We start from the raw sequence: 18976 nt of genomic DNA on the forward strand, positions 1-18976 counted from the left end.
TGGTTCCGGGTTCGATCCCCAGACCAGAACAAATTTTTCTTTAACTATGACATTTTTGAGAAAGCTGTATAGCTTTCCTTTGTAGCCATATGGCTGCGCTTGGGTGGATGTCGCTAAGTGATTACTCCTATATTACCTTCAAAGCATTCTAGACTCACAGATATAATTAAAATGCCAGCACAGCAATCAGGACAGTCACAGCGAAATGTGCAATAACACTTTTGGGAGGAAAATATTTCACTGTTGTGCTCAGATTCACTCAGCCAAGTTTCCATTAGTACGACAATATCGACCCCCGTGGTATTGATGGTGCAGGATAGGCTGTCATGGTGACAGTTTGACACTACGTACATGAGTAAAAACAAATGTTGCAAAGTGTCTGCACAGGTCGATCCCCATTTTCATATAGTTATCTTGGAGAAAGAGGACTGGAGTTAGCTGCAACACATGTCAAAAATCAGCTTGTAACGAAGACTGAACGATTCTTCAGGCTGAGTTTTCTCTGTGAATTCCACAAGCTTTCTGTGTGCATGCCTGGTGGCCGGAAAAAACATTTTTGCCAGATGTGGTGCTCGACTCATCTGTTCTTTGCATCAAATACTTGCATTCTTTAATTTTGTGGTTCGTGAATTTGACAAGTATTGGTTGTTTTTTTTCTCTCATCTTTTTCTCAGATCCAGCCTATGGTTCAGTCGATATAACTGAAGAATTGTAAAACACCAGATTTCCTCTGCAAAGTCTATCTAAACTTGAGCTTATACGCTTGCTCCTGCCGACACCATTCTTTCGTAGTATTAATCCCTGTGTGTTTTATCAAGGGTATGTTTTCAACGCGGTGGATCTGCTTTTAAACAGGAAAGAAAACAAAAAGTACTGCGGTGCCGTCATGGCAAACACGTAATCAGGCTAACAAGCGGGATGGTTTATTGGTCACGGTCGCTATAACTGAGTAGCTAAAGTGGCATTAGTTTTCAATTTTTCGTGAAGTCTTTCAATATGCAAACAACGCAAGAAGGGACAGTGCAGTAGTTGGGAGCTAATCGGAAAGAACCAGGTTGAAAAGACATTTTGGCCTGCCTTAAATTCGCTCAAAATGAACTGGGGCTGCCAGGAACAGTTCGTGACTGCTTGGCAACGGTAAAGAAAAACGCTGAAAGAGCAGTGACAGAAAATGAGAGGCTTAATATCCATCTAAAGTTTAACAGGCGACAGGTTGTGACTAGAGTCAGCCAAATCATGCACAATGATCATGAGTCGGAGACCAGCATGAAAAATAAAATTTTGCGCCCCTAATTTTAATGGCACCTGCTGCACTTATAGAGAGTCGTAATAATGAAGACCGCATAAAGGCTGAAACGTGATGAGGAAAGCTTCGTTGTGACAAAGGCTAGTTTGGAAAACGCTCAAAGCTAGCGGTGCATGGATAGGTGCACTGCGTGCGTGAGTTGAAGCATCGTCACTGCATATGCACATATTGCACACACCACTAGATATATGCACACTACTGCCGTTTACTATTTGCACAATTTCATCAAAAATTTTAGTTTTCCGCGCATTTGCCGGTACAACGCGCGCAAACCACGAAAGAGAAACATGCAAACAATTGGCGCGCGGCCATGACCATGTTTTCTACGTTTATCCGATGCACCGCTGGTGGCGTTAGCGGCGCTGCTGTCGAAGTTGCGGGTGGCCGAAAGCAGTTTATCGGACACTTTGCAGAGCGTCTTTTTTTTGCCAGCGATCGCAGGGGATGTCACAAGCCTTAGCAAATACAGTATGCAGTTGATGAAATGGCCTCGACGCCTGAGCAAGTTGTCTGCACACCGACTTTTGTGTTCCCAGCCGCCTTCCCAGGTGAGTGAGCGGTGCGCCGGAGAGGCACGCGCGAAACCGCTTTTGGGGGCTCCCCCCCCGTCCATGGCTCCTTTGTCTGCCCGAATCGTTGCTGTCCCCCCCCTCCGTTGGAGCCGCGCCGTTCGTGCCGCTGTCCACTGCTGCCGGCGAAATTGTTCTGTGAAAAGAGGCGCGCGAATAGTAAAATGTTTGCAGATTGAGCAAACATAACTTTTGCGGGAATAAGTGGTGCGTCATAATTGCTGAAGCTAGTGCTGGCATAGCGTGGGCCACCGGCCCAGCTTCGACGCGCGGTCTCACATCCAGTGTGCCTTCTTTGTGGTCCGATGTGCTGGAAGCTGGGCGAGATAACGTAAACAGCGCATATCACTGCTCTGCGAATGCTTCTGAATGAGATTGTGAGCAGTGAAGTCACTTAGCTGTTGGGGTCTTTTGTTGTGGGCTTGCTTTGTAACTTCACAAGTTGGTCGTGCCAGTACTACATCGCAGAGCGTATCGCTCTGAAAGCCGCTTGAAGAACGGCTGTCGCCAGTATCTAGCATAATTGCGCTTCGTGAATCATGATGGAGATGCGGGGCGCTTCTATTGCAGAAACATACGGCAAATTGCTGATTGCCGAAGCGAGCAGCTGTTACGGTGAGTGCGATCAAACAATTGTTCTACTAACGTTTAAGCTGACAGACTGAAAGGAGAGAACAGTGCATAAAACTATAATCCTTTCGCTCTGTTGGCAGCTGGGAGCGCGTTGTAATTACTAGATGGTTGAACCCGTATCTATTTTTTTGTGGGGGAACTTCCAAACATTTGCAGTGATTTATAAATAACCATGTCTGATAATAAGCTAGAATATTAAGCTGAAACCGTTGTGGGAAACGTGTGTGATATACGGAGTTTCCGGACTTTGTCACTAACCAGTCCGTTGGTGATAGGAGGTTTTGAATTAAATTTGAATAGCGACCCCGACAAAATTTTATTTCTAGTATGGGCTGTATTTGCGATCTTGCTTCAGAAATCAAAGTGCGAACAGCTGTCATTCCCTTGGCTGAACAGGATTATGTAGTGAGCGCTAAGGCATATAAGATTGATACCACGTTTCCGAACTGTACATTTGTTTACTTTTTGGGGCGTTTTGTTGCGTTTGTAATAAGTAATTTACTTTTATGGGCATATTGTTGAATATTAAATAGCAGGCATATGGGTTGTGAAATGGTTCAACACCTAGTTGTTGGTTTTTGTGTAGGCATGACCCATTATGAAGGATTCACAGTCAAGCACAAAGAAGGCTTTTGAGGTGTTTTTTGACCTTAGGCGGCCCTTTCAAGGAATATATCAGCGGTTGCTGCCACTTGAGTGGAGCTGTTAGAGTTGGTGTTGTTAGAACACAAAGTGTAGCGTGCGAAATGTGCTGGAAAGTTAGCATGTGGTAGCGATACCACAGCCATGTCTTGGGCCATTACTTGCTCCACGCTGCTGAGCCATCTTGCCCTGTCTGCTGAATAGTAGCAGGTTGGACAGGGGTGTGTCCCGAGTATTCTTTTGCTTAAGTTTGCTGTTATTTATTTTTATGCATGATGTTTATTCCTTTTAGGTGCAGCATCTGCATTTGTTTTCATGGACTGCACAGTAAAATTCTTGTATATAGGTTGCATTGCCTACAGATGTGGGCTTTATAAAAAAGTGCTAAAATGTGAAATATTTTCTTTGGGCTCATTGCCAGGCATGCAGAATTGAGTTGAATGTCTCTGCATATTTTGGTAGCTTTGTTCCAGCTCCAGTGAATGTGCATTTTGTTTTGTTTGCTTTTCAAGCTCGAGTGTATCAAAATGCCTAAAAAGTGTTATCACTCTTATGACAGGAATGAAGCAAAAGAAGTATTGGGATGCTGGAACTAGTGTATGAAGATGTTTCAAAAAATTGAAGATTTAAGCATTTTACTCTGCTTGGTAATAATTAGCACCTGCAGGGTTTTTATGCCATGTGTTCTGTAGTTATTTCTCTGGCATGTAAAAAATTTTTCTGTGTAAACTGCTTGACTATTTGGGCTCGAACAACAACCACAAGATAGTTTGTGATGGTCCACAGATTTCAGTGAGTGATTTTAACATCGGAACTTGCTTTCATTTTCTGGAGTCAATGGAAAACTGCATTTGGCTGGAGCAGAACTTTCCATCAAAGCAAGTGGAACAGTGAATTTGACTGGCTGCACAGTGTCGTGAACTATGTGGCAACCAATGTCCCGATCTGAGCAGGGGGTGAGCCCTGCAGTTTGCCAGATGGCACAGCTTATAGAGTCTGCTGTTCTGTGCAGCAGCTGACTGCAGTTTGTCACCAGTTTCAAAGTGAGCTAAGTTCCAATGTTCAATTACTCATAGAAAAATGTAGGCTTTTATAAGCGACCTTGTGGTTGGTGTTTCAGTTAAAATGGTCTGGCAATTCGTTCGGGAGAATTTTTTCAACTCTGACAGATAAAAACGGAACACAGTACATTCTGATGTGTTCATGCTTTACGAGTAATGTGGGGGGTGTAGCATAGTTTGAATCATCTATATTGTGCATGGAATTGTAGATGCATGTGTGTGCGCACACACAAATAAAGGCTTCCTGTCTTATTATTCAAGTACAAGAGCAATGCCTTACAATTAGCCTGCATGCCAGTGTAAACATATCAAATCAAGCTTTGTCTTTCGCTATGCCTAAAAATTTGTTGATGATGAAAAAGGTGGTGTACATAACCTGGTGCCAGCGGTGAGGAATTAGGAGCTGAGTAAATGAATGTAGCTGCCAGGGTGGGTTAGAGAGTTCTTCAAACTCATGGTTCTTGAAGCAATAATTTGGCAGGTAAGGAATAGTACTTGTTTGGTTTGCTTAGTGTGCATCCCAGCTGTTTAGAAAGAGCCAGAGTTTCTTTGCCTGGTCTTGTTTAATTCTATTTTGATATGTAGCTTGTTGGCAGCATCTTGTGGTAGTTTTAGCAGACTGCTTTAGAGTTCACAGCTGGGAATACAGGCTTGTGTAGCAAAATTTATTCCATTTATGTGGAAACCACTTTATGGGTAGCTGTTAGTACTTGCAATACAGTTTAGCTGTTTGTATTCCTTTGTACCCTCAGTGTTCTTCCTGCTGCTGGTAGACTTTGTGACCGTAAGCTGGAAGGTAAATAAATTAGTGTAGTGATAATCATATTTATGCAGTCATTTTATGAGGAGCGCATATTTCTTTTTAATCGTGTCTTTTTGACTTGGTTCATTTTGCAGAAACATTCCAAGAGAGCATTTTGGCGGACTAGTTTGTGCATGGTAGAAGGAAATGAGAGCAGCGCGAAAACGAAGAAAAGATCACACAACACAGGCGCCTGTGTTGTGTGGTGTCTTCTTCGTTTTCGCACTGTTTTTATTTTGTTCTATCATTTTGCAGCATCTCCAGCAAAGCTTGCTAATAATTCAGGCTCTATTAGTTATGTGAGGGAAAATGTGCACACGCTGTGGTTGATCTGTGATCAGGGCTTCTCACTTGAAAGAAGCGCAATGTGTGCTGAGATGAACTTAAATTTGTTGGAAATGAGGTGGTTTACTGAGCAATATGCTATGGGAAATCTAGGTATTGATTGTGCAGTGCACAAGCCAGCTTTCAGGTAGGTATACCATTGTGTTGCTGTTGACCATTTATTAGAATCTTTGAAGGGCTGGAATTGTGGGGAAAATAGATTTACTGGAATTGGCTTTTTGTCTTTCTTTTTTGTTCATAAGTAACTTTGCATGCACTCCGTTATTTGCGTTGTCGTGAAGCAGCATTTAGAACTAGGGTTGTTCCCAACAGCTAGCAATAAATTTGATGTGAAATGAATGAAAGACAGCATACTTTAATGGTGATAGAAGTTGTTAGCCTATTAGTGTTGTCTGAAGATGTTAGCCTGATAGTATGCTTGGGAGGCTATTTCAGATAAATTTGATACTAAGATGCAGTGATACACAGTTACAAAAATGTCACATGCAACAAAGGATGTTAATAGTGAGCGGTCAGGTCCTGTGTCATTTGGTGGAAGTAAAAAAAACTTAATTGTCAGTAATAATAAGGCCATAAGGACCAAAGAGCATTTTCCAGGCTTCTTCATGTAAACATGACATGATTCTCGCTTGCAATTTGTGGCAGGCTGTGTTGTTATTCCAGTCGTGAGGTGCCCATTAGAGGGACTCTTCTGCCACTGGGGGGTTGTGCAGGATTTGACCCACGGCAACACCTGGCCAACTTCCACGCTACTGCGCCTGCAGCAGCCACAGCTAGCAGCGTGCCCCAGCCAGTGGTGCAGGGCACTGAGGAGGCCTCCCACCTCAAGGCTGTCAAAACACAGCCACGCAGCTCCCTGACAACGCTCAAGATTCCGCAGGTGCCAGCCAGCGACTTTGGCCGCAGCTTGGGCTCGGCCCCTGTTGCTTTTCCAGGCATTGAGCCGCACAAGGCAGCGCCTGCTGCCCAAAAAGTGGAAGCACCTGTGGCTTCCGAGAGTCCCAAAGGGGACAAGCTGTGGCCCTGCCCTTCGTGCAAGGTGCCTTTCAAGGCAGCCTCAGAGCTGCAGCAGCACTTGGGCCAGCACACACGCTCAGAGCGAGCTGTTGGGGCAGTGCCCTGTGAGGTGTGCGGAAAGTTATTTGCCTCAGCTGAAAGGGTTCGAGCTCACGTGCGGGCAGCGCACGGCGAGAAGGCCTGCGCCTGTGACATCTGCGGCAGCGGCTTCAGCTACCGGTGCAAGTTGCTGGACCACATGCGGACGCATACGGGTGACAAGCCGTTCCGGTGCGAGGTTTGCGGGAAGAGCTTCTCGCAGAAGAACCACCTGACGCGCCATGCCATGATCCACACGGGCGAGCGGCCGTTCCCGTGCGACTTCTGTGGGCGGGGCTTCTACCGCAAGGACAAGCTGGCCCGGCACCGGCGTGTGCACACAGGTGAGCGCCCCCACGTTTGCCTAGTGTGCGGCAAGAGCTACGGCCGCCGGGAGAAGCTGGCGCGCCATCTGCGGGCACATGCGGGTGAGCGGCCCTTCGGCTGCTCCCAGTGCGGCCGCCGGTTCCTCGAGCCTCGGGACTTGAGCCGGCACAAATGCGCCGCCCCCCCTTGTTCCAGTGGGCAGCAGCAGCAGCAGCAGCAGCAGCAGCAGCCAGCCGAGAGCCTCCTGCTCCTCGCCGGGGGCGGTCCCCTCGCGGGGCTCTACCAGCGGCTCCAGCAGCAAGGCCCCAGCACCACCACCGCCAATGCCCCCCCAGCTGGGCAGCCCCAACCAGACAACCCCTTTCGGCCCCGGCAGCTTCAAGCCTGACTGGCAGCCTCCTGCCAGTCTGGCCAGCCCTCGCCACTGACTGCCCTAGTGCCGCCCACAGCGTTGCAGTTTGCTGCAGCTTGGATACTATTTTCCCGTACTAGCCGGACTTGTGCGTCTTGGTGGTGCGCATGGGGTTGCCACCCTGTGCCTGCACCCCTCTTGGCAGGGGAGAGTCTAAGGCTGATCCCTGCCATCTGTAGGTGGTCTCTTGCAGCCATTGCAGTTCTGTACGTGTCTGCTCAAGTTTTGTTTCATTTAAAGGTGAGCACGTCCAAGCAAGCACAAGATGAACAGTTTGTGCTGCCAGATTACATAATATGATGCAAGTACATATGTGGAAATGCATGTAGAATTGAATGTCCATGTTTTTATTTTTCTTTTCTTTTTATTGTTTTAGTTTTGTAGCAGTGTCATGCTCCTGTAAAAATACTGACTGGCTTCATGCCCCCTTCTGAATAGTAAATTGTGTGACTTAATGTCCCGAAGCGACACATGGGCATAGACCGTAAGTGGAGGACTCTGGATCAATTTAGACCATTCCAGCCCTTGTGGCCGCATTTCTATTGAGGCTAAACGCTGAAGTTACCCGTGTGCTGTGTAATTTTAGCGTGATTAAGATCCCCAAGTGGTCTGAATTAACTTGGAGCCTTTCACTAGGCTGTCCCAAAGTGGCACATGTGTTGCTTTGAGGTGTTAAACTCCACGTTTTTACAGTTCTCTTGTCCTCTTCTGTGTAGTCCTCATAATGCTCAATTTTTTATATGCATATGTGCATTTCCTAGTATTCTGTATTTTGTCAGAGAGAGAGTTGCCATGGAAGGTAATTGTGTGGATGAATCATTGAAGACATACTCATATGTAGAAGATGCACCAATTTTTATTTCCTGCCTTTCCCATTCTGCACTTGGTGTGCCTGTGCGAGTGTGTGTAAAGATTTGGAAGAGTTCACCATGTAGGAGTGTAGTCATTGCCTTTGCAAGCAGCATTATCATCTACTTAATTCATTTAGGGCATACTTCTTTCTGTATAGGTTTTGATTGAATATTTTTAATTGCTCTTGCTGTCACCAGAAATTGCATCAGAATTCTGAAAGGGATAGTTGATGCATAATCCAGCCTTACTGATAACTTGCCATGGCCTGTGCCCGGTTAAGTATCCTTCCATGTAGTGTGGGGCAGGTAAACAGCACCAATTTTAACACAGGAGCTCGAAGGGTTCCAATTTGTGCAAAATCTGGCGTTGGGATAAACAAGTGAAAAATTCTCTTGGAACAGTGCAGTTCAGTAACAGGTAACAAATGTTTGGATTAATACCAAATTTCTAAGGGAGGTTTCATTAATAAGAGGAAAACACTTGAGCTGAAAGAAAAGAGTAAATTTTAGTGGTAGCACAAATTGAACCCAGGACTTTTACAATGTGAGACAGCCACATTGCCTATAGCCCACAAAGGTTTGTTGGGTTGATTTATGGTGAATAAGAGAAGATTTAGTGAATGCGCTGTGCATATGGCACCTTGTAATGTGATTGTGTTCTACGTTTCACAGTGTGTTTGGGGATTTTAATTAAAATATTTCAAACTGTTGTCAACACATTCAAGGGCTCACAAGTGCTAGTAGAAGTGCAAGTGTTAACGTGCAGCTGTACTTTTTAAAATTTGCATAGTGGCTATTTTGCATGAGCAAGCAGCTTTTCAGAAGCTCTTTTTCCGCTTCAGTGCAGGTATTCTTGCAGAACTGAGTTGGACTATTCTGGAAAATGCCTTGTAGCATCGTCACAGAGTCATGAGAAGTACTGCTGCTGCTCATTAACACTTTACCTTGCACTTTCATGGACAGCCTGTTCATTTCTGTCTTCTGTTTTGTGCACATATCTGTAAACAAGCTATTTTAAACCAGGTGATCAGCCTTGTACTACCGTCCTTGGGTCAACATTCATGTTCACTGAAGGTATTCAGTTGGCCAGAACTAGTTTTCATAGTGTTGCACTGTGCTGTGGGTTTCCTCAACGGTGCACATGGCACCTTTTTTCTGAATGGGGCATGCTTTAAGGGCCCTGACTTGGCTGCTCCCATAGCGTTGTCTGACACCTGTCTGCACAGAGCCTCTACCTCATTTCACTCAAGTGCCAGCAAGTAGCAGAGCTTTTTAATGTTACCGACGTGGTGCCTAAACGTGCTGCACATCTGTATTACATCAGGGGGAAAATGTGCGTGGCAAGTCAGGAAATACTTGAGTTTATACTGTGATGGCAATCTCGTGGTGACCTTAACTTCATTTGGAAATGACTTGGAAAGTAGCCAAGAGGTAATGCTGGTATCATTTTGACTTTTCCATAAACCACAGCATCAACATAAATGGCCAGATGAGCCTCCTTGCGCTGTTGCACAACATTTTCCCGCCACTGGTCAAAATTTGTGGTAGCCACCGTTTTGAAGTGAAGGGTAGTGTAGTCTCTTAGCCTCTGGGATTCATGCCCAAAATCAATGCTGATGTATGCAGTTCACTTGCGAAATCAATATGGTGACGCTTCTCTAGATTAAAAACCTTTGTTCTTCATGCAAATGATCTTTTTGTTTTTAGAATGCAGTACATTATCTATACAGGGCAACTTGAATTTATCTGCAATGTCCCCTCAAGGACATAGTCCTGCTGAAATTTTACATACAGGATAATTTTTTGTTGCGATGCTGGCAGTTCTCAAATCCAGACTGCTGTCAGTGCAGTCTCTGCATTATTTTTATCTCTCTCCTTCTCTTCTGTTGACATTTCTTGTCCACCTGTCTGCTCACGTAGGCAGCACTCAGTGTGGAAATGTGGTTTGTAGTCTCATTTAGTATGCTTGCATTGTGCGGTGCTTTCGTGTATGTCTGCACATTACCAAAAGTCGGTAATGACAAATAGCAAAATACTGAAAACTAGCTCTGCATGACGTCTGGGCTTGTTGAAAGGCAACGTGGCATTTAATAGGCTAGTACATAATAGGCTTAAGTGCAAAAAAGCAGTGACAGATTGAAGTTGGCCTATATTATTAAGGTGCCACATTCTAATTGTATGGAGACCAACCACTGCCACTGAAAACTGAGCTAGAAAAGGCCAGCAAACAAAATACAGGCGCTGCCATCACTGGCCGATTTCAAAAGTGAAATGCATGTGTAAACGTCGATGGCTATGCTTCAGCACAAGTGACCTTAAGACTGCGACCGGTCCTTTTCAGTAAGGATGTCAGATGTCCCAAGTTTGAATAGACTGGTAGGAGTGCATATTTTGCTGCTGAACAAATTTCATCCTAAACAAAAAAAGCTGAAGCCTGTATTTTCATCAAGATATTTCTAAAGGTGTCTTTAGCATTTTATGGTATGTGTGGTGGTGCTGCTATGTAGAATGGACCATATATGAGAATTCCTTGGTAAGCTTCTTTGCAAAGCTTGCATTCCAACCAAAAGGTTTCATATTCAGATGACACTCTCTCTTTTGTGGAAATTAAAAGAGGCAAGTTCTCCTTCATGCATGCTTTGGAATATTGCCAGTTTACTGCAATGAAATTTTTTGCTCGATCAAAGCATTTCTAGGATGTCAAGAGAATGCTAAAAACAAAATATAGTATTCGTAATTGAGGGAAGTGCTGCAGGAATCATTCGCAAAAACTTGTGCTTTGAAACTATTATTGTCAGTGAGAGACTACTTAGAGATTGGCTCAGTTGGACCCTCGGGTGCTGCAGCTGTGGCATTTTGGTGGCTTTCTGCTACTTGTAAAAATATCTGTGAGTGGGCGCTCATTATATGCAAGTATTCTGAGATTCAAACATAAACCGAATAAGTTATAAGTTTGTTGTGGCACGGTAATCTCAGCGTAATGGTAATGGGACTGCCCCGAGAGGGGTGTTGAAAGGGTACAATGGTGCAGTACGTATTTATAAGTAGATTAAAGGGATGAACAGACTGTCCTTGCTCCTTGTGTGTGGCTGGTTTAGTGGGTTTGTTACTGTCCCTCTGTGTGACACATCAGACTCTCAAATGAATGCGTTCAAGGGTGCCTGCTTTTTTTTTTTTTTCATTAAGAATGCTAGAGTGTCATCTAGGAACAAAAGTTTTTGGTTGGAAGGGAAGCTGATTGGAGACATTTGCAGATGGTCCACTGAGGATAAGATGGGTTAACTGCTTTCGTGAATACTGAAATTTATCTCGTAGAAATGGATGATTCATTGGGTTTTTATAGTATATAACACCTCAAAGCGATGCAAACTATTGAGGACGCTGTTGTGAAGTGCTCCGGGAATTCTGGCCACAGGAAATTTCTTTAATCAGCACTGACACTGTTCAGAACATAGGCACCTTGCTTTCTTGCCTCCTTTGAAAAGTAGCTGCTGTGGTGATGGGAGGAAGAGAAAAGGAAACACTAGAATTCTGCGGTTTGACTATGGGTTGGAACAAGTTACCAGCATATATCTGGCATACAGAAGGGCTTGGGCAGAATTTGGGAGAAGGATGCTTTACTCTTGGGAGACCCGGGCTTGATCATAGTCACACCTATGTAATGTCAGTGCACGTTAGAAGAATCCCAGGCAGTCGATTATTTGCAGCCATCTACTACAGTGTTGGTCATAACTTTTGTTTTGGATTGTTAAGCCTCTAAAAAACCAAACCAAACATCCTCGTGCAGCAACGCAGATAAAACTTAGAGGGTCTCTTAGATGTCTACTATAGACACCAAATCTTTTTGGCATTTTTATTTTTGTTAATGATGCATAAGGCATTCCTGTATAAGGATCACGCGGTTTTTGCCTACAACCATCAAGTAACCTTCAATTCAATTTTCTTTTCTCGCCAGTTTCGGCTTCGGTTTCAGCTCCAAAAGATGGCTGTGATGCCACAATCAAGTCTAGGTCACGTGTGGCATGAAAAAAAATGGCAATATAATCACACTCTTCACTTTTTATAATTCCTATCATTGAGGCATGCTGGCTTTAGTGTTCCAGTGAACTGACACAAGAACTATTATATCGCTGTTTTATTCATCTCTCACGTGACCTAGACTTGATGTTACAGTCATTGCTCGACTGTTGAAACCAAAACTGGTTAGAAAAGCAATTCGAATATAAATTATTCAGCGGCAGTAGGTGAATATCATGAGATTCATGTAATGTCTTATGCATCATTACAGAAAATAAAACAACTATAAAATGAAGTGTCTATACTCCTTCAAGAGGAAAATGGCGAAAGCGTACCCTTCTCCTATCATTTGCCTCTTATAATTGGTTTACAGGAAAGGAGAGGCATAGTATCTTCGAATTTTCTCCAGCAAATGTGAGTGTAGACTGCACACTGTCGCTCCTGCTGCGTGGTGTTCCTTAGCACGCGTTCCAGTATGGGATTGCAGATGGCAGGAATGTTAGACAAGGAGAAAACATATTGCGGAATGTTGCACACAGATCTAACGCCTCCTATTAGGAGACACACAACTCTTGCACATAGGATTTCTTTCCATGAGCCTAGAAAGTCTTCTGCCTTTTGCATATGGGTACCGATTCGGAGGTTGCGGCTTTGAGCCCCAAGGTGAAACAAAATCCCCTCTGTGCTGTGCGATGGCAGCCCACATTAAGAACGTCAGATCTAAATTAATCTCGAGCCCTTGACTGGAAGATGTACCATACCACACTACTGCAGCATCACTGTTGTCGGTCACGCAGTATGCACTGCGATGGCATAGGGCTGTAAATAAATCTCATAAGCATATTTGCACGACTTCATTTCTAGTGCTTTTGTGTAAGATTTTGTTTGTTTTGGTTGACAGGAATATATTTTGCAACCCCATGAGACTGAATATTCAAAAGTAGCCTACATAGCTCCTTGTGATCAGTTTTTTGGTGTCTCAACATATCTTGCGTGCCTCTACTGTGCAGATGCATCCTTTGGGCCCACAGAACAGAACTAAATGAGGATGTGGAATTGCAGTTTGAAACTCTTTGAATGTGCAACCAAATAAGAAGCAGGGCCTGTGCTGCTTGCACTTGAGGGAGGTCTTGTAGGCTTTGTGCTGACAGTGTCAGTGATTGTGCTCATGCTTACTGCTAATACATTGTAAATTTGTTCAGCAAGTGCAGGCGAATTACAAGATCTCTCCTTGGCATCCTCTGCTGGTCAGTCAGCCAAAGATGGACCATTAAAAAAGGTGCTTGCATTACTGCAGAAGAGAATTGTGCCAAACATATTAAATCACAACTGGTTTTTGTAATTTGCAAACGTTTCTTTGTACCATGCCTCTAGCTACCTCTTAAACTACAACATTGCAGAGGCTGCCTTGTTGGGTTGTTTTTAGTTTCTCATGAAGTCTTCTTTGACAAAGCATGTCCATCTTCATTTTTCATTGCAATAGGAATCATGTTATAGAAACAATAAACAGGATGATAAAAGCCTGTGTGATTATGCCTTATTATATGCACTTGTATTACTGAACTGCAGCTTTTTAAACACAAAAGCTATATTTTACGATGCTTTATGGTAGTTTTATCGTGCAGCTGTAACATAGTCTGGTTATATGGTAATATCAGACAAGTCTGCAAAATACCATGGTACATTTGTCCTTGTGCATTTGCAATCTGGAGCAAGTTTTGCAATGCTCCCATCTGGTTGCACCGTATGTTGATGGGCGAGAGGAGTGTTTGCTGAGCAGCAAATGCCCATTTTCTGCTAGCAGAATCTGGTTTCGTGCTGGTGGTGCTTGTCACTAGGCTTTTCTACTGGAAGGCAAGCCTTGATGGCTAATGCCAAACGAAGTGTGAATTTACAGGTCTAAAGCTCTTATTGGTCCCAAACCACAGAGTGGCCCCGCTACATGGTCGAAGTGGCTTGGGAACTTTTGGTTGGTTTGAGGGGGTTTTAACGTGCACTCATATAGCTGAGCACACGGCGCCTTGCTTTCGCCTCCACCGAAACACAGCCGCAGAGGCGGGGATTCGATCCCGCATCCTTGTGAACGGTAGTTGAGTGCCTTGACTAACTTTTGATGAACCCTGGACCATCAGAGCGATGACCAGGGACCTGCTTTTGGGTAAGTAATGTGTTGCAGGTGTGCGCAAATTGATAACCGTGCACTAACAGTGTGGTCAAACAAATGTGTTGTTTGGGTGAGGGAGTGACTGGGAGCACATTCTGGCTATGGCGATGGGGCAGCACCCTTTGACACGAGCAATCATAGCCCGAGCTGAATCTGGCGCAATCCTATACTGCCTGATGCAGACAGCTTTGGACCAGCATGTCTCACTTCCTATATTGCCTGATGCTGACAGCTTTGGACCAGCATGTCTCACTTCCTCTGATATGTAGGTACCACCGTCAAGGCTTCATGCACTTCATGGCAATGAAGTTTCTCCACTTCTCAAAGCATACTGTGAAGGCTTCCTTTGGGGTGCTCTCCAGCTGCTAGATTGCTTTTCCTCACTTCAGTGATTCAAGGTTTCTTGCCAATATTGTAATATGCACAAGTTGTGCAGTGCTAAATGCGAACTGCAGAACGGTTTCCTCCGTTCAACCGATCATTTATTGGAGTTGAAATTTGGTGCACAGATCGCGCATGACAGTCTAACTTTCAATACCAAGTTTGAATGATGTGCTTACCCTGCTCGATCAGAATTAAAAATCCACATCGCTTGCAGTGTCAGTGAACCAAAAGCGGCCTTCACATAGCTGGTGCATACCCATTGAACGATTCAGCTTGAAGCCGTGAAGATCAATGTGGGTGTGAGCAAACATTAAGCAGCTAGCCTCAACTGCTGTAGCAATGTTGAGAGCAGAAAACATTTGAGCGATTTTCTCCCACCCTTGGTACAGTTCATGCCTGCTAAAATAATCGTTTCATGGGTACATATCGCATGGTGCCACTGGTGCGCTTATTTTGGGATGATAGATATTGCAGGTGATGCAGATTTTCTTATGCAACCAGGCAAGTATGTCGTCCAAGCGTGATATTTTAAATTATAAAAGTCTCTGTGCAAAGTTTAACTAAGCAGCATTTTGACGGTTTGCATTTAGTATTGCTACTGTAGGCATTTCTGCCGTGGGGTGAGGGGAGATGGGCAAACCTGGACAATTCCATGGTTTGCAAAAGGTAGCCTCAGTTCGTTGGGATCCTCTGGATGTGATGCTAACACTTGCACACCATTGCAGCCTGTGGCTTGAGAGTACCTTTTGAAGCATGGGAACAATAGCTGGCACGCATATGGAGTCTCTTGCCGACGGGGTACTCGTGATTCTGTCGATGCTTTTGAGCCAGTTATTGCGCAAGCCACCTTGAGAGCAAATGAATGGGAGAGGTTTTCAGCTTACTGATAAACACAACTGGCCCATATTTTATCTAACTCAACAAGTTTAGTCAGAGGCTTTAGAATTTGCTACTATGTGACTGCTTTATGGTAAAAAGCACTTAAGAAAAGTTGCAAAAGCTTGAGCTTTAGCCAAATTATAAGAATTATTAGCCAGAGCACTTGTGCCGAACATGGGAATAATCCATGTCTGCTGGCTTATGACAGAATTGAGGTGTATTTTAGTATGTGATATAAGACTGCTAGCATGGTGCACAATGAAAACTAGTTCAGTACAAAGAGAGAGTGAAATACATGGTCCGTGTCTAGGTTGGGAGTGACCTGGGTTAAACATGAAACTGGGTGCTGGAGTACCAGCTACAGGATTTAGAACATGGGAGATGTGCCACATCAGTGAAGGCCAAACAATGAGATCAAAACTCAGTGGCAAGAGTGGCAATGTTCCCATACAAAACTAACGAAGAGAAAGACTGCATTCTAACGCAACTTCACTTGTAAGGCCCCTGTCACATGGAAGTTTGTCGTCGCATTGGTCTGCCTGACCAGGCATGAGCTGAAATAAAAATTGCTGAAGCAATCATTCACCACTCTCACTAAACCATCGCAGAGTGCACGGACAGCCAGAACACCCTTTGTAACTTCGCCATCAATATGTTATGTTTTTGAGGCATATTCATGGCCAGCTAAGCAGCTACGTTCGGCAGCACCCAAGCCTGCATGTCCTGGAATGGATCCCTAGTCACCAGGGGATAGAAGGCAAAGAATGGGTACACGCCCCTCACAACAAGTCTCTGAGCAATCATCATCAATGACTGGATGATTACAAACCCAAGGATGACCGGGCTATGCATCGAAAATGCATAAGACAAAGACTAAAGGATTAAGATACACAAAGCGCTTTCTTCCCGCCCTTTCTCAACATTTTACTCACCATGAATTATCAGACCAAGTGCAAATAAATTCTCTGCCATATGACCTAGTCAATCACTACATACCCATATGCTCAGGCCACTCATGTTGTCGGGCATGTAGTAGCTATTCTGACCACACACATACTGTCTCCGCCCACGTGCCCCACAGTCTCCACTGGGTATGTGGGTTGGTAATGACCTGCAGTTCCCAACCCACATGCCATATTCCTGGGTGAGCTAGGCCATTCTTCCTTATGAACTTCATACAATGGTGTGGTCACAGCTTGTTGCCGATATCATCTATGTGTTCGGCAATACAGGCCCAAACTCTGACTTGAGGAGACTATCAATTAAATGTTTCTATCTCTAGCCTTTTCGGCCTCACTGAACACAAACAACCATACTTTACCGTGCCTGTAAGCAGTACAAGTGGCATCAGATGAGAATGGTGCTTGTGTGAGCATATTAGTGCATGCAAGTGAAGCCTCTGCCACGTGCAGTGAGCAGAGCGGGAGAACCCCCTCACCACTTCCCCCAGATAAGGAGAGAATGTGCATAACTGGAAGCAGAGAGGTGGGCATAGTAACACTCCCAAGCAAGGGGTGCGCAAAGGAGAAAGCAGTGCTAAACCTGTGCATGCATTATAAGCTGATGCAATGTGGCTCTCCAAGGTGAATTATGTATCATGCAACATGAATAAAAGCACAAAAAAAGCTGAACCATAACACCAGTCAAAGTAGAGTGTAAATGCAGCAAATTTAAAGCAGAAAATCACTGGCGAGCCATGAAATCCAGCCAAAGTAAATTGATTGGCACACCCTACAGGCAATAGAATGTTGCAAAAGGAAAAAGCATCGCCCCATAACTGCATTCTGCTTGCACACTGCATTGCATCAGACCATCAATTTTTTTTTTATTACACCACCATCAAGGTTATGTTAAGAGTTTCCCTGACCAATATAAACAACCAGCATGCAAGGTTAGAGTCTCTGATTGATGGAGAAGTCCACAGATGAAGTGCCACTGTGATTCACGTTAGTATCTTCCTCCACCTTCTAATGAAGGAAAGCAAAAACTTTGGAGGCAGTGCACCAACCCTTTGTAGGCCAACTTTCTCTGCTATTTCTGCTTTACTCCAAAACCTTTCCCTGGCTGTGGCAAATCATTCCCTGGCTGTGGCAAATCTCACAACCATGATACTCTTTATGCACCAGGTTATGCAAACGCTTGCCAATTTACCTGCCAAGCAATACACTGACGTACCCAGTTGCATGCTGGGTGTGATGTTATATTTTATGATTAAGCATAGAGACTGATACGATGTTCTTCCCTAATCAATTCCAATCTCAAGTTGACAAATTGCATTGCAACCTTTATGTATAGGAAAGTAACATGTAAGAGTTTCAAAATTTAATGAGTACAACAGTATTCGGCACTGTTGTGAAACAAATTCTTGTTTTCCCAAATACAGGAATGTGTAGTGTCACATGACCGTGCGTGTTCCACTCATGCTGAAGCAGCAAGAGCCTGCACTGTTTGCAGCCCAGGGAGGCTGGAGAAGTGGGGAAATGGTGATGTGCCATGTCTTGTAGCTATTGCTCACTGCCACTTTCACCCCTGTCAAGATCCAGCACTCATCTGAAGGAAGCTCACCGGCCAATCTAATGGCACTGCGCTCTCTTGCTTTCAGACAATTGTGCTCCTCCTGTCACCCCCACCAGTTCAGGGTGAGAGAGGCACATATGATAGCAGAATTGCCTATTATAGTACCAGGGGTAGAAGCGCTGCTCCATTTGCTCCATCCTGTTTCAAAATACAATATTGCTACAAAGCTCCTCCAAACCTTAATATTTTGCTATCAAATTTAGCAGAATCTGGTTTTACCACTCAGTGGGCCTAGGAAACGTTTCTGTCTGGAATGAACTACACAAGTTTTTGTAGTGATTATGCTGTGAAAACAAGTGCATACTTCACCATTGAGCCTCTGAACAAATGTGCCAACTTACATGAGACAAAAGCACACTTCAAGTGTTATAGGGCGATACCACAAAGGTACAAATCACTATAAATTTTCTCAATAGTGTTGGAAAGCCATACAGGGCACATCAACATATTGAACTTAAGGTAGCCTCAGCATCGCTAAAGCAAAAAAAAGAAACGAGCCACTGGCAGAAGCTTACAAAGTAAATAATCTAAGAGCAGAAAAGACTACCCATGAGTGCGGCCAATCTTCTTTGCAGGGAGCACTGACCAGTACTCGGGAATTTATCTACACAAGCACAGGATCGAAAAGGGTATGTACAAGATAGCATAAATATGCTGCTCTTTGATGTGAATGTGAGAAAGTACTTTGGTAAACTCCACGTTTGAATCTATCAAGCAGTCAAAAGCTTTTAACTGAAATGTAGAAAAAAGCATTCCATAGGCTAGCGTTGTTTCAAATTGTTACTCAGGTCAGCTGTGATATTTTAAGCATCTGTGCATGGTTTGGTTGGTTGTCTTGCCTTGTCAGAGATGCATGCACAGTCAAGCCGAGGATTAAACTAAGAAAAAAAAAAAGAAGCATTGGATTTTTTT

The 18976-nt window shown here is 44.2% G+C and overlaps 1 protein-coding gene across 3 annotated transcripts; it reads left to right on the top strand.

The window, feature by feature from the left end:
* Window positions 1–1647: 1647 nt before the first annotated feature.
* On the top strand, window positions 1648–13583 carry LOC146202730 (uncharacterized). Of its 3 annotated transcripts, XM_084588285.1 has the most exons (4): window positions 1650–1854; window positions 2446–2490; window positions 6072–6797; window positions 6976–13583. In XM_084588285.1, the coding sequence occupies exons 1-4, from the start codon at window positions 1791–1793 to the stop codon at window positions 7206–7208; spliced, it is 1068 nt and encodes a 355-aa protein (XP_084444411.1). In that variant the 5' UTR covers window positions 1650–1790; the 3' UTR covers window positions 7209–13583. The 3 variants fall into 3 exon arrangements, with proteins under 3 accessions (XP_084444409.1, XP_084444410.1, XP_084444411.1); XM_084588283.1 differs by having other exon boundaries at window positions 1648–1854; window positions 6072–13583; XM_084588284.1 differs by lacking the exon at window positions 2446–2490 and having other exon boundaries at window positions 1648–1854; window positions 6072–13583.
* Window positions 13584–18976: the final 5393 nt, after the last annotated feature.

This window comes from Amblyomma maculatum, chromosome 1 (genome assembly GCF_055883805.1).
Source record: "Amblyomma maculatum isolate TAMU_Amacu chromosome 1, ASM5588380v1, whole genome shotgun sequence".
In the NCBI taxonomy this organism is placed as follows: domain Eukaryota; kingdom Metazoa; phylum Arthropoda; class Arachnida; order Ixodida; family Ixodidae; genus Amblyomma; species Amblyomma maculatum.